At 40.3% G+C, this 14,323-nt stretch overlaps 2 protein-coding genes across 2 annotated transcripts in view; one reads left to right on the top strand and one right to left on the bottom strand.

Moving 5' to 3' along the window:
- LOC127650479 (uncharacterized) overlaps positions 1-14,323 on the top strand; it is a 1,198,408-nt gene that overhangs the window by 525,166 nt on the left and 658,919 nt on the right. The window contains 1 exon segment of the mRNA XM_052135926.1: positions 3,248-3,418. Within this exon segment, the coding sequence (XP_051991886.1) occupies positions 3,248-3,418 (171 nt within the window).
- LOC127650380 (NACHT, LRR and PYD domains-containing protein 3-like) overlaps positions 1-14,323 on the bottom strand; it is a 1,539,373-nt gene that overhangs the window by 254,839 nt on the left and 1,270,211 nt on the right. The gene's annotated exons all lie outside the window — the stretch shown is intronic.

Below are 14,323 nucleotides of genomic sequence, written 5' to 3' on the forward strand. Positions count from 1 at the left end.
TTGGCAGACAGAATTTGTATGTCCCGCCCCCGGACATATGGGTATTTAAGGCGGCAAATGCGTCTGTTTCATTCAGGATTTGTCTGAGAAGCTGCCGATGAGGTACGGTAGCAACAGTGGTTTGGTTCAGCGACGTGGCCGGGAGGACACAATGGCTCGTTCCCTCCATCAGTGAACGAAAGTTACAACAGTAACCTAGACGTTCCCCGTCTGTCGCTCACTTCGACGTTGTGTCGAAGAAGCGACACTACGGGTCCAATTTCAATCACGCCATGCGCTGAAATGTGTACGTGCATTTCTGATACAGGTGCGGGCAGGTAGCTTGCATGCCAAAACGACAGGCTGTGCCAGACTGCACGTAACCTTCTGGTTCTTTACGTCCCGGCGCCAGCCGCGCCTTTTCTCTCTCTATGTTTCTCGCATAGAGCTAAAGCAGCTGGGGCCATCTTAACGCTATAATATGCATCAGGGAAGGAGTTCTTTCCCAGTTTTCCTGTTCTTTCAGGGGGAAAGACCCTGTGGAGACCACACCTGCCCAGACTGGGGGAGGTAAAGGATGGTGAAATACATCACATGTGCTTTTAGGTCACATGTGGAGAATGGTGCGGTGGTAGATCCTACCTTACCGAGAGGGAGGAGAAGCTACAAACACGGCGACTGTGGATCCGTGAGGACTGCCCAAGGGAGACGTGGGTCTGCTCGCAAGGGGACCGTACTGCAGAAAATACACACCCCCCCTGTCCATGTAGGTGTCCTGACATGTGGAGCACCTATGCCAGTGCAGGGTAGATTGATTACCCGCATTGGTCTTGGTCGGCAAATTCCTCCGCTGAATTAGTGGACCAGAGGGCTAGGGAGGAGTCATCCAGGGAGCCGAGTAAGTGGGATCTCCTGGGGTAAGAGCGCACGGTATTACCTTGGCGGAGAGAAAAGGTGCTAGGTGCAAGCGGTCCACCTGGTCAGTTGTCACCACGTTACCGAGTTCTACCGGCTCTGACCTGAGAAAACACGGGATGAAACCAACTCAACCCTGAGATTGTAAAATCTTGTAAATGTATTGGGTGTTGCCCAACCTGCTGCTCTGCATATGTCTGCTAGGGAGGCCTTTGGCCAGTGCCCACGAGGATGCCACACTTCTGGTCAAGTGTGGTCGAACCCGCAAGGGGTGGGAATAGCCTGGTGTGATAGGCCAATGCTATAGCATAAAACACCCAGTGGGAAAATCTCTGTTTGGAGACAAGAGTTCCCTTTCCACTGTCCACCAAAGCAGACAAAGAGCTGCTCAGAACGTCTAAAGCTCTGTGTGCGGTACAAATAGATATGCAAAGCACATACCAGACACAGCAATGAAAGGGCTGGGCCTGCTTCCTCCCGTGGCAGTGCTTGCAGGTTCACTACCTGGTCTCTGAAGGGAATCGTAGGAACCTGGGGCATGTAGCCCGGTCGCTGACTTAGGATCAAATGAGTGTCTGCCGGACCGAACTCCAGGCACGTGTCACTGATAGAGAATGCTTGCAGGTCCCCTACCGTCTTGATGGAGGCGAGCGCGATCAGTAAGGCTGTCTTTAAAGAGAGGGCCTTGAGTCCGACTGATTCTAGCTGCTCAAAGGGAGGTCTCTGAAGGCCCGAGAGGACCACAGAGAGATCCCAGGAGGGAACAGGCTTGGCGGGAGGGATTCAATCTCCGAGCCGCTACTGAACCTGAAAACTAAGTTATGCTTACCCAAAGACTTGCCGTCTACTGCGTCGTGGTGGGCAGCGATAGCGCTACATACACCTTCAAGGTGGAGGGGACAGCCTCCCTCTAACCTCTACTGCAGAAATGAGAGCACTGACACGACTAAGCACATCTGTGGGTCTTCAGTGTGGGAAAAACACCAATTTGTGAACAAGCGCCACTTCAGGGCGTAAAGTTGCCTGGTAGAAGGGGTTCTGGCTTGGTTGATCATGTCTATGACAGTAGGTGGTAGGCCAGCTAGATCTTCCTCATCCCGTCCAGGGGCCAGGCGTGGAGGTTCCAGAGGTCTAGGTGCGGATGGCTGAGTGTGCCCGTCCCTGAGAAAGAAGGTACTTCCTCAGGGAATTTGCCAGGGAGGGGCTGTCGTAAGGAGCACAACCAGTCAGCTCTGAAGAAAATTTCTGAATGAAACAGATGCATTTCCCGCCTTAAATACCCGTATGTCCGGGGGCGGGACAAGCAAATTCTGTCTGCCAATTTCTCATTGGCCTTTTCTCAAAGTTCAGAGATGCAAGAGGCTCTCAAGAGAGACCCCTAGTGTCGCTTCTTCGACATAACGTCGAAGTGAGTGACAGATGGGAATAAAAGAGCTTTTATTAAAAAAAAAATAAAGAACAAAATACAAACCAAAAACTCTCACATTAAAATGAACAGAACCAACATGAAATTAAGAAAATAAACTAACAAAATACAAACCAGGGACACAGACTAGGAATGACTGACTAACCAAACTCTAAAAACGATCTGACAGACACAAGAGGGTAGAAGCGACAATATGTAGAGGGAGAGCACATGAGGAACAGGTGATGACAATCAACACAATGAGGACCAGATGAGGATGTGTGGCAAGGGGAATGAGGAGAGGGAGTAAGGAGAGCACATGGCTGACACAACTAAGACATGTGCTCAAAACAAATGCACACATGGACCAAAACATGCAGAACTCCAGAACAAAACAAGTAGGGCAGTCCAGACCAGGTCTTGACAGTAGAAGTACTTAAATGTTTTTTTACAAACGCCTATTAGCAATCAACAATTTTTGGGGGCCATATATTTTTTCGTTTTACACAACAGCTGTACTGATAAGTCTTTACTAAAACTTATAGATTAACACACTGTTATCTTGTAATTTCTCTCTCAGTCTGATGGGCTGTAATCTGACAGAGAAATGTTGTTCAGCACTGGCCTCAATTCTCAGCTTAAACTCTTCAAATCTGAGAGAGCTGGACCTTAGTAACAATCACCTACAGGATTCAGGAGTGAAGCTGCTCTCTGATGCACTGAAGAGTCCTCACTGTATACTGGAAACACTGAGGTTTGTGTTTGCAGATTCATTAGTACATTGGAATATACAATATGAATATATTGTGGTTCATAGATGTGACAATGAAACAATAAATGGCTCAGTGACTGTCACAACCCTTCATATCAAACTGTAGAGCATTCACTCTGTTATTACCATTTGTTATATAAAACTGCTTTTTATCATTCTTTCTTTATTTGTTTTAGATTTGCAGCTTGTAGATTCACTGATCAGTGCTGTGAAAGTTTGTCTTCAGTTCTACAATCATCAAAATCCCTTAGAGAGCTGGACCTGAGTAACAATGACCTGCAGGATTCAGGAGTGAAGCTGCTCTCTGATGCACTGAAGAGTCCTCACTGTACACTGGAAATACTGAGGTTTGTGTTTGCAGATTCATTAGTACATTGGAATATACAATATTAATATATTGCAGTTCTTAGCTGTGGTTACTGTGTACCAGTGGTTGACCGATATGGGGTTTTTAATGGCCGATATCGATATCCAGAGAGCAGGGTGGCCAATAGACCGATACAAGGCCGACATATCACACAATTTATTATAGTAACAAACATAAAATTGCTAAAAATAATATTAAAAAAACACTTATTTAGCACAATATATATTCAATTTCACACAAAACAAAAAGATAATATTGTATTTTATATGGTAGATATCAGTTTCTTCAGATTTCTGTTTAGTCATCACATTTGAGTAATTTTAGTAATTTGTTGATGAAAGTGAAGAAACTGTTAATATATTAGGAAGAAGGAAAAAACAGTACATACAGTAATCCAGCAACCATGAATGGCATGTCCACGTTAGCAATCACATTTACTCAAAAATACAGAATCAATCAAATTTTACAAACAGTGTATAGTGAATAAGAAATTTACTTAAAGCACACATGAAGCACTTTTATCTTGGACTGCATCCGAAAATGTAGGCAGCTGACTTGCTACCTAATCAGTTCATGGCTTAACTGACCACTGTTTTGAATGAATTGAACACTTTAGGAAACTGATCTCCAAATAGTTTGAAAAGCAACTTATTTTTATCGTACCCAAGTATACAGCCTCCGGAGGTTATTTTCCTGGTTTCGGATGCAACCTTGAAGTTGCATTCACATGCTCATGCAGATCCATCTCCTGACAGTTTAAACAGCCTGTATCGCCTACTTCATAATTTGTGAATGAGAGGAACTTTTGATCCTGATACAGAAGTTTTTGATTCTGGCTGATGGAATACGCGCTTCGGAGGAAGATATTAGATGAGTGATCGATGGGAATAAAACACTGGATTTTCTTGAGATTCGTGAATGATATCTGTTTAAATGAGATATGCACATATTTGCAGACAGAATATAACAGAAGTTTTATTGATATTTGCCTTTTATCATAAGAAAAGTTACAGGGAACTGTTGAGGACTGTTAGAATACGCGCTTCAGATGAAGATATATGAGTCTTCATCAGGATGCTTGATCTGCTCAAGTTGTGTAAAGTTGGTTTATTGGATATGCGCATATTTGCAGAAACGATAATAGTTTGATTGATATTTGCGTTTTTGTCACTAGACAAGACAGCTCAAAGTTACAGGAAACTGTTGAGGAGAGAGAGAGGGAGAATGAAACAGGCGAGCACTTTAACATGAACTGAAACATGTCTGCCGCGGCTCTGTTATGTGTGACCTTTTAAATGTTGCACACCGGAGTATTGTTGTAGTTACACGATGGCATGTAACAACAAAACAAACCGTGACTAGTCATTTACATGTCTCATATGCTTCACGTGCAGGCAGGTGATTTTCGTCGCCAAACAGGGAAATTTATCGGCCAACGGCGATCATTAAATATGTCAGAATATCATCGGATTTATCGGCCTTGGCGATGTATCGGTCGCCCACTACTGTGTACTTGTGGATGGGCTCCCTCTGCTGAGTCTGTTTCCTCTCAAGTGAATCAAGTTATTCTGATTGTGACATCACAGTTCAAAATTATCACAACATTAATTTATGTCCAGCTCTTTAGAAAACTCGGTAACACTTTAGAATAAGGTTCCTTCATTAATGAATAACTACACAGGAACAAATGTGTAACACAATATTAACAATCTAGTAACTACTATTAACTAGCAAGAAGCTCTGATTAATGAATTAGTAAGTAATAGCAAACAGATGAAAGTGGTAGTTCACTATTAACTAATGAATAACTACTATTTTTTAATGCTTCCCAGAGAACTACTGAAAAAGTTTCATAATTCATGCAAAACTAATCAATAACTAATGCAGGACAAATGACTAGCACTACATTAACATTTTAACTGCTACTGTAAACAAATACACAACGTTGTTTACATTATCAATATGTAATAGCATAGCAGACTTATGATTTGGGAAAGCTGTCAATAATTAGCTTATGGTGTCTCCTAGATCTATTTATCAACTGAATAATTTTAAAGTAATGGATTTTTAAATGCAGTTGTCGGGACCTTACTTGTCCTGTGGCCAATTTTCTGGCATTCCTCTGGACTGGCATTGAATCACTAGAGTCATGTGACTACTGCAACATATTGAGTCATCAGCCATCCAAATACCATATACAGTTATTTTATTATTTAACCTACCTCTCAAAAAATATGTTTTTATGTATGTCTCCTAGCTCATATATACATATATATGTCTGTGTGTGTGTGAATATCTTGTGAATGAATAGAAGATTCTACACTTTAGGATTGGCTTTTCATTAGTAACTACTGTAATAATCATGGTAACTAACTAGTAATGACTCATGTGTTACTGCATACTTCTATGGGAATTACCATCTAAAACTTCACCAAAAACCTCAAAAGCTTAAAATGACTTCAGTGTTTGCCTGCACATGATATTTATTCATCATGACTGGAAAAATTGCTGATTTTAACAAGACGCATGGAACAAGCAACAGCTAAAGTGGCAGTGTGTATAGCCACTGGGCCATATTTATGATGGCTGACTTTAAACAGTAGTCATGCAACATGAAACAGTTAAAGTGACTGTGTGTAGCCACTGGGCCATATTTATGATGACTGACTTTAAACAGTAGTCATGCAACATGAAACAGTTAAAGTGACTGTGTGTAGCCACTGGGCTAGAACATGCATGGAATGGTATTTATCATACAAAGATACACACATACACATGCATAAACAGATTATTTTTGTCTCTCACAAAAGTCTATAAGCAAGCCAACGTTCTTTTTGTTTTCAATGGTGCTTTGCACTGGCTCCTGTCTGCATAATTCTCTGCACCGCTCTGCAAAATCAGACAGTTTCTGTCCTCTTTGGAAGGTGCCTCGCAAATGTTTGTATGCCTCTATGTCACAAGCTTCGAGCTCCGCAATTGCAGCAGTATCAGCAATGGTCTTTCTATCCACGCCACATTTGAAGTATGCCTGGGTGTTTGTTGTCCCACCTTTCAAATAGTCCAAGACCTTGTTGTACCTCTTGATGGCTTGCTCTGGAAGAAAGACTGACAAAGAACAGAGAATAATCCATTAGTGTGTTATGCTAATGGGATGTATATTTTATAAATGAATGAAAGTCGGAAGTCTGCTACAGGGAATTACAGCCTAAAGATCTTTGCTGTGTTTGGTGGTTGTAGGTTGAAGGCTCTAGGAGGAGTTTCTCTTGGAAAATTAGAGTGTCAGAAGAAGAAGAACCATAATAATAATAATAATAATTTTAAAGTGCCCCTATTATGGTATTTTAAAGATTGCTAAATTGGTTTTGGAGGTTAGGTTTACATGCATCCAAGTTCAAAAAACACTGTAATTTTCATTGCAGTATTATCTCTCTTCTCATAAATGATTCGGTCTCTCTAAACCCCTCTTTTCTGAGAGCCTACTCTGCTCTAATGGGTCAGATGGCCCAGTCTGCTGTGATCGACAGCACATATCAGAAATTACATTCCATTACACAGTAACGATGGCATCAGTTTAACGGTTTCAATTCAAGTCCTTTGCAATTTTGACAAATGAATACAATCAACACTAACTTCATAATTTTTCCAAACAAGTCTTACTGTAAATATGTGCCAAAAACCTCACCCTCATGTTGTTCCAAACCTGTAATACTTTGTGTTCATCTTCAGACCACAAATTAAGATATTTTTAATGAAGTCTGACAGCTTTCTGATCCCTCCATTGACGTAGTTGGTTAGTCACCGAAAAAAAAAAAATTACTTGTGGTGAAGTCACGCAGTCCGTGAGGGACAGATTGTTCATGGCGGGTGCTTGTGGTATTTACAATATGTCAGGCAGGAAATCCAAATCAGTGGTTTAACCTCAATTTATGAAGCCACACGAATGCTTAGTGTGTGTTGTATTTACAACATAGTTTACCACTTTATTTACAAAATATGAATCTTGAACAAGTGTTTACACAATGTCTGCTCTTGCATCAATACAACATGGGATATCCAGAGAGCAGGATGGCCAATTTTTATTCTTTTTTATATCATCAAGTGTGTTTGTAACAATGCAATAAATATTCGTTACTTTAATTAGTAATCACTTGATTTTGCATTTGATGGCCGTGTATAATCTGAGGTGGAGCGTTGCGTTGGGGAAGTCTCGTGCGGCCTAACAAAATGTCGCAATCCCAACGGCAGGACATTTTTGGACTCAAAATGTAAAAACTGAGATAACCATTAATTACAATGGCTAGCCCTGCAAATATATAGTGTTTGCCACAGATTTTTATTTTTTTTTTTAAATACGGTATGAAAGTTTATAGTCTATGGATAAAGGCCGTTGTCACACCAAGAAGAATCCTCAAGAAAAGCCTAAAAACTTGTTCTTGCACTTTACAAACACCTCAATGTCGGTCTCACATGAGGTGATCACTCAGAATCTGACAGTCTGATATCAACTCAAATGTCCCTCAGTTCCTCGACACAAACTCCATCTTAGGAACAGGGAAAAGACACAGTAAAATATAATAAAAATACAAACCCAAAAGAAGAACACAAAACACAGTAATATCATAAACTAATGCACAGTGAGGAACAAAAGACTGAATAAAAAGGTGTTTGAAGAAATAATGTTTCATTGTGGCTGGATTTCTGCAGGTGTCAAATGAAAAGTGATGCAATGAGAGTATTGCATTTATACATTGTTCCTCTATAGACTTATTCACATCTTTGATTTTTATGGGAATTACAGTGAGGCTGTGAGAGATAGACGTTCAGACTCTTCAATGGGTTATAAAGTCATTTAAAGTGTTTTAGCTACTTTTTTTAAAGTTTGTATGATTGTTTCCCTTTTCTGCACATTATGGATAAAAGATAGCTATAAACAAATACTTTCAAAGACAGAAAACTAAGCTTTCACTAAATTTACACTTGCATTCATATTCTAATTTCTTGAAGATGTGACACAATGTGAACACAGAGATATGTGATGCTCACTGGTTTTTATGGTGCATTCTGGGATTTTTGGGGATTTTATGTTCACAACACTAAACAGAGTACACTTTATGACCATTGCATAGACTCTCATTTTTTGTTTTGTATTGTTACATTTTTCATTTACTTGCTTTGTTTATCATTTTATGGAAGCCATAGGGAGGTGGGTAATATTTATTTTCTATTTAATATTTTTTCTCCTGTTTCTACCTAACAAGGGAGTCCGGGTTGAAATGTGTTGCTTATTTGTGTTAATTGCCTAGGCAGGAGAATGATAAAATCTCTCCTTGTTGCACCTTTCCAACCCTAGGCTGGGGAGGGTGAAGCATATCTCTGCCTGCGTTTTGGAGATCTCTGCCTGAATGAAGGAACACCACCTTCATCTCAACCTGGTCAAGACCAAACTCATTGATGGAACTTGTGATCCTAGCAAACCCATCTGTTACTGTTCATCTGTGCTCCACTACTGTGAGACCTATCAGGACAGCTGAAACCTGAGAGTAGTAATTCATGAACAGCTACATTTTAGTACTCGCATCTCATCAACTACCTGGTCTTGCAGGTTTGTGCTTTATTACATCAGAAAAATCAGACCTTTCCTATCTGACTATGCTGCGCAGTCCCTGGTCCAAGCTCTGGTTATTTCAAGATTGGACTTCTGCAGTGTTCTGTTGGCCAGCCTTCCAGCTAGTGCTATCAAGCCACTGCAGATGGTCCTGAATGCGGTGGCACGTCTGTTTTTCAACCAACCAAAGAGGGCTCACATCATACCCCTCTTGGTCTTACTCCACTGGCTATGCATAAAATTCAAAGCTTTGAATTTGGCCCTCAGGACAACCAGTGGAACAGCGCCCTCTTACACCTGGTGGTTCCATCACAACGAGGCACTTCACATTCATTCGCTTTCTCTGTCCTCCCGGTGGTGGAATGAGCTTTCAACCACCTGCCGTTCTCCTGAAACCATTTCAACATTCAAGAAAAAGCTGAAAACATATCTATTCTGTGAGCACTTAACCTGTCCTAAATAATGGCACTTACTATTGAAGAAATCTTTAAAAAAAAATCCTTATCTGTCTCTTTCTTCTGTGCTAGTTTCTGTACTATTATAGCAACACTTAGAACTTGGCAGTGTGATCCTGCAGGTACAGTTTACTTTTATATGACAAAGTGTTTATGTTCCTCATTTGTAAGTCACTTTGGATAAAAGGGTCTGCTTAATGACTAAATGTAAATGTAGACATTTTATGTGTGTGTTTGTGGATTTTCTTACTGTTGATGTGTGAGAGTCAGGACCTGATTTTAACATCTCATCCAAAGGACAGTGTCTTTTTCCAGTATAATGTCCCCTTCACTATACTGGGGCATTAAGACCCACACAGACCACAGGGTGAGCACCCCCTGCTGGCCTCCCTAATATCTCTTCCAGTCGCAAACTTAGTCTTCCCCAGGAGGTCTCTCATCCAGGTACTGACCAGGCTCAACCTTGCTTAGCTTCAGTGGCAACCAGTCTTGAGCTACAGTTTAATATGGCTGCTGGTAAATGCTGATGTTTGTTTGTAGATTATCTGACTGTTGATGTGTGTTTGTAGATTATTTGACTGGTTATATGCACGTTTTTAGATTATCTGACTGTTATGTATGTGTGTTTGTAGATTATCTGGCTGTATGGTGACAGAGGAAGGCTGTTGTTCTGTGGCATCAGCTCTGAGATCAAATCTCTCACGCCTGAAAGAGCTGGATCTGAGCTACAATCACCCAGGAGAATCAGGAGTCAGGCTGCTCTCTGAAAGACTCAACGATCCAAACTGCACACTGGACAAACTTAAGTATGTTGAGCTGTAAAACTATGTTTATACCCATATTAACCCCTTAAACCCAGGCCCTAATTGGTCTTGAATTTATTGAAGGGTCAGTTAATTCACTGGAACAGCACCTGTATTTATTCCTTTTAAAAAATGGAAATCCTTAACAAATACACACAGAAGACATATATTTTTAATGTTTCATTAGAATGAGGACATTTTTGTAATCATTACATTTTATATAGAATATAATTTTTTACTCATTTTAGGAAAACAATTCAAAAGAGCAATCTTTAAGCATCTGTCACTTAACCCTTTCACACTTACTGGTGCATATTTGAGATGGTTTATGACTGGCACCCTTAGAGTAGCGTCACACATTTGTGTTTCTGCAGCAGTCAGTGATGTATGATTCAAATCGGTTTTCATACCAACACTAAACTGCACTGCCCAAGTGTCTGTAATTCATATTCACACAAACTGTTCCCCTTCTGTCGCTCTCTCCACGTTGTGTCAGAGAAGCGACACTAGGGGTCTCTCTTGAGCGCCGATATTCACCTCTGAACTATGAAAAAAGGCCAATGAGAGTTGGCAACCAGTATTTGCATGTCCCGCCCCCGGACATACGGGTATTTAAGCGGCGCAAATACGGGAGTTCATTCAGGATTTTTCTGAGGAGCCGGAAATGGTCCGGCCACAACACGTTGTGTCAGAGAAGCGACACTAGGGGTCCACTTATAAAAGCGCCACGCGCTGAGCCGTGTACGTGAACTGCTGATACAGGAGCGAGCAGGTATTCCTACGTGCAGAACGACCAACTGTATCAGCTGCACGTACCCTTCCCCAATGCCCCATTTAAGCCATCAGGATTCCTTATCGTTACCCTGGAGGGGGGACAAGGTGCTGGCCGCCAACCTGGGAACGGGCCAAGCCTGGCCGGGCCTCTTTTCCCTCTATGTTTCTCGCATAGACCAACTAAGGCCGGGGCCCTTAAACACATTGAGGGAAGGTGGTCTTAGCCTTTTCAAGCACATGGTATGATTATTTTATGACATAGACATCCAAATGGTCACAAAAATACTACTTTAAAAGTTTACAGCTCGTATGAAAACAGTCAACACAAAATTGGTATCAATGTTCCTCGCAGCCATGTCTGTTTACATTAGGTGATCATTCTGTTGTCAATCACAAGTAACTCAAACAGCAACTCAATACTCTTTTCAAGCACACAGTACGCTCATTGAAACAGACAGCCAAATTGTCACAAAACATCACGATAACGGACAACAGCTCACCTATAGGCAGTTAACACAACAGGGAAATGCAATCATTCCAGTCCAGCCATCTTTGTTTACATTAGGTGACAATGTGTTTGTCTCACACACACACACACACACACACACACACACACACACACACACACAAATATGTTGGTACTCCTATCATAATGAGGACTCTCCATAGACATAATGATGTTTATACTGTACAAACTATCCCTGACAGCACACGTACATCAACCAGACGTCTATTTGATGTGTGTTTACATCTTAACAACATCTATTTTACATTGTTTGCTCATATGCAATATGTCTATAAAATGAAAATATTGTCTTGAATGTCAATAAGACATTCAGCAGATGTCTTTGAGACATTTATGATCTAGAATGTTGTAAATCTGATATTTAAGATGTTTAGTAGATGTTTCTTTCCAGATGAAAAGATCTAAAACAGACATCAGAGATGTACGTATATTAAACCTGTAAACACACACAGTCACAAACATTGTTACTCCTATCATTATGTGGACTCTCCATAGACACAATGATTTTTATTATATATATTCTATCCCCTAAACCTAACCCTCACAGAAACATTTGGGATATTTACATTTAAAAAATTATATATTATGTACGTTTGAATTACAAGGACACTAGAGATGTCCTCATAAACCACATTTATAGCATAATACCTTCGTAACTACTTGTGCATAACCTAATAAAACCACCAAACACACACACACACACACACACACACACACACACACAGACACACACACACAGTGTACAGACAGACCGTATTGATGATTTCTGACTATTTTTATAGCTATGTATAAAAGAGGAAGTAAAACAAATACAGTACAGTAGACAAAACCCATTTGTTTATATGCTTAGTATATACAGTATTTTTAAATATATTTTTATCTATAAATGTTTTAAAATGACAAATCAAGAATTCAGTATATTACTCATCTACACTGTGAAGTGTCACGTGACCTCATTCTAACAGATTTTGCATTCTTTTGATATTTTGCGTGTGGACATAACTCACTCTGGGGGCATTCAAGGGAATTCAGAACCTACTCATGAAAAGGGAAAAACAAAATTATTCATGGTTTTGATTTAGAAAAAACACTTGAGTGTCTGATATTGCTGCATGAAGGTGTTTTTTGAAGCATTTTGTACATATTTAAACATTATTTCAATTATATTTGCAGTGTATTCTGCACACTTTCATTGGTCTGCATGTCAACAAAATATGAGACGCAGTTCCTAGATTAGAGTCATGTAAGACACAAAAGTTTTTATTTGGGGGGGTGTAATCCCTGTAAGACACCATCTGAATCTTATTTAAAAGTGTTCGCAATCATAAAATTATAATCCCCAACAAATCACCCCCTATTAAGAACATTATTATTAGGGTCACTAATCACTAAATTTTCTAAAGCCAACTGTCCTGTGCAGTGTCACATGTGCTGGAGCTATCCCAGCTGTCTCGGGCCATAATCACTAAATCATAAACCCCAACTCATAGCCAAGAATACACATGTCCTTTACAGAGCTTTTGGACTTTAGTTGATGACTTGAGGGAATTCCCCTAAATACAGAAAAGGTGACACAGTGCAAATTTTATTAAAGGTGCAGTATTTAAGATTCAGAAACCCTTGTTATTAATGACACCTGTGGCCGTGAAGTGAACTGCAGCAGCTACCTGTTGCTCGTGAACTCCATAGGGAGGAGAGTGAGCATTTACCAAAACAATGATGTAACCTACAAAGAGACTGAACGTGATTCACCGGCATCATGCTGACAGATGAGGTAGCATAATTAAAATTACTCAGTTATGATTGTTTTACAAACTTTGAGACTGTATATTATATTTGAGTCTCCAGTGCTGGAACAGGGCTAAAACAAAGTGTGGATATCGGTCTGACTATGTGAGACTGTAGTTTGAATAATCACTTTTCTTTGCATGATACATTGACTGCATTTATATGATAGCCGATGTCGGTGTTAGCTAGCTAGTCAGCTTTATCAATAGCTGTTAGCTAAATGTGGTGGATGATGACAGTAGCTGTTTATAAAATAGACTGTACATTATAAATATGTGACACAATTCAGTATTGATGTGATTCATCACAACTGACATTTTGATATATGGATGCACTATTGTTTTATAATAATAGATGATATATATTTTCTGTAGTTACGTCACACTAATGAATGTGTCTTTTTGCATTATCTTGAACATTGTCTAGCATTCATTTCATGTGTTATTGTAGTTTAGCTAAAATGACACAGATCAATCCTTATGGCTCAATATGTCACATGCTTTGCAGTTATGTAAGTTTACCTGTCCAATAAGAAAAACACCAATTCAGGGTCACTTTTGATCCCCAAAACCAAACGAAGGTCCATCCAGGAATCAAATGCCCTGCCAATTTTCACTCTAGTTTTCACTCGATCATGTTCCCGCTTAGCCAGACGGGATTCAGTAGATCAATGTTTTTTTGGCTTACTCAGAGTTTGTGTTGGAGTCGGTGTTGTGCTGGGACGTTTGCTGGATTCATCTCTAAGATAATGTTGTCTAGTGTTGCAGTTTGTTGTCACTGTTGAATAGTGGAAGAGAAGCACTGAGGCTCTCGGGAGCGCACATAAACGCCACATATTTGTGATTTTCCCGGCAAAAGCGACCCGCTCCCTTCACATGAAAATCAGTCTACAGGCTTTAATAAGCAACCTAGGAAGTCTGTGAAGGGCTCATTT

The sequence above is a fragment of the Xyrauchen texanus genome, chromosome 10 (assembly GCF_025860055.1).
Source record: "Xyrauchen texanus isolate HMW12.3.18 chromosome 10, RBS_HiC_50CHRs, whole genome shotgun sequence".
Classification (NCBI taxonomy): Eukaryota; Metazoa; Chordata; class Actinopteri; order Cypriniformes; family Catostomidae; genus Xyrauchen; species Xyrauchen texanus.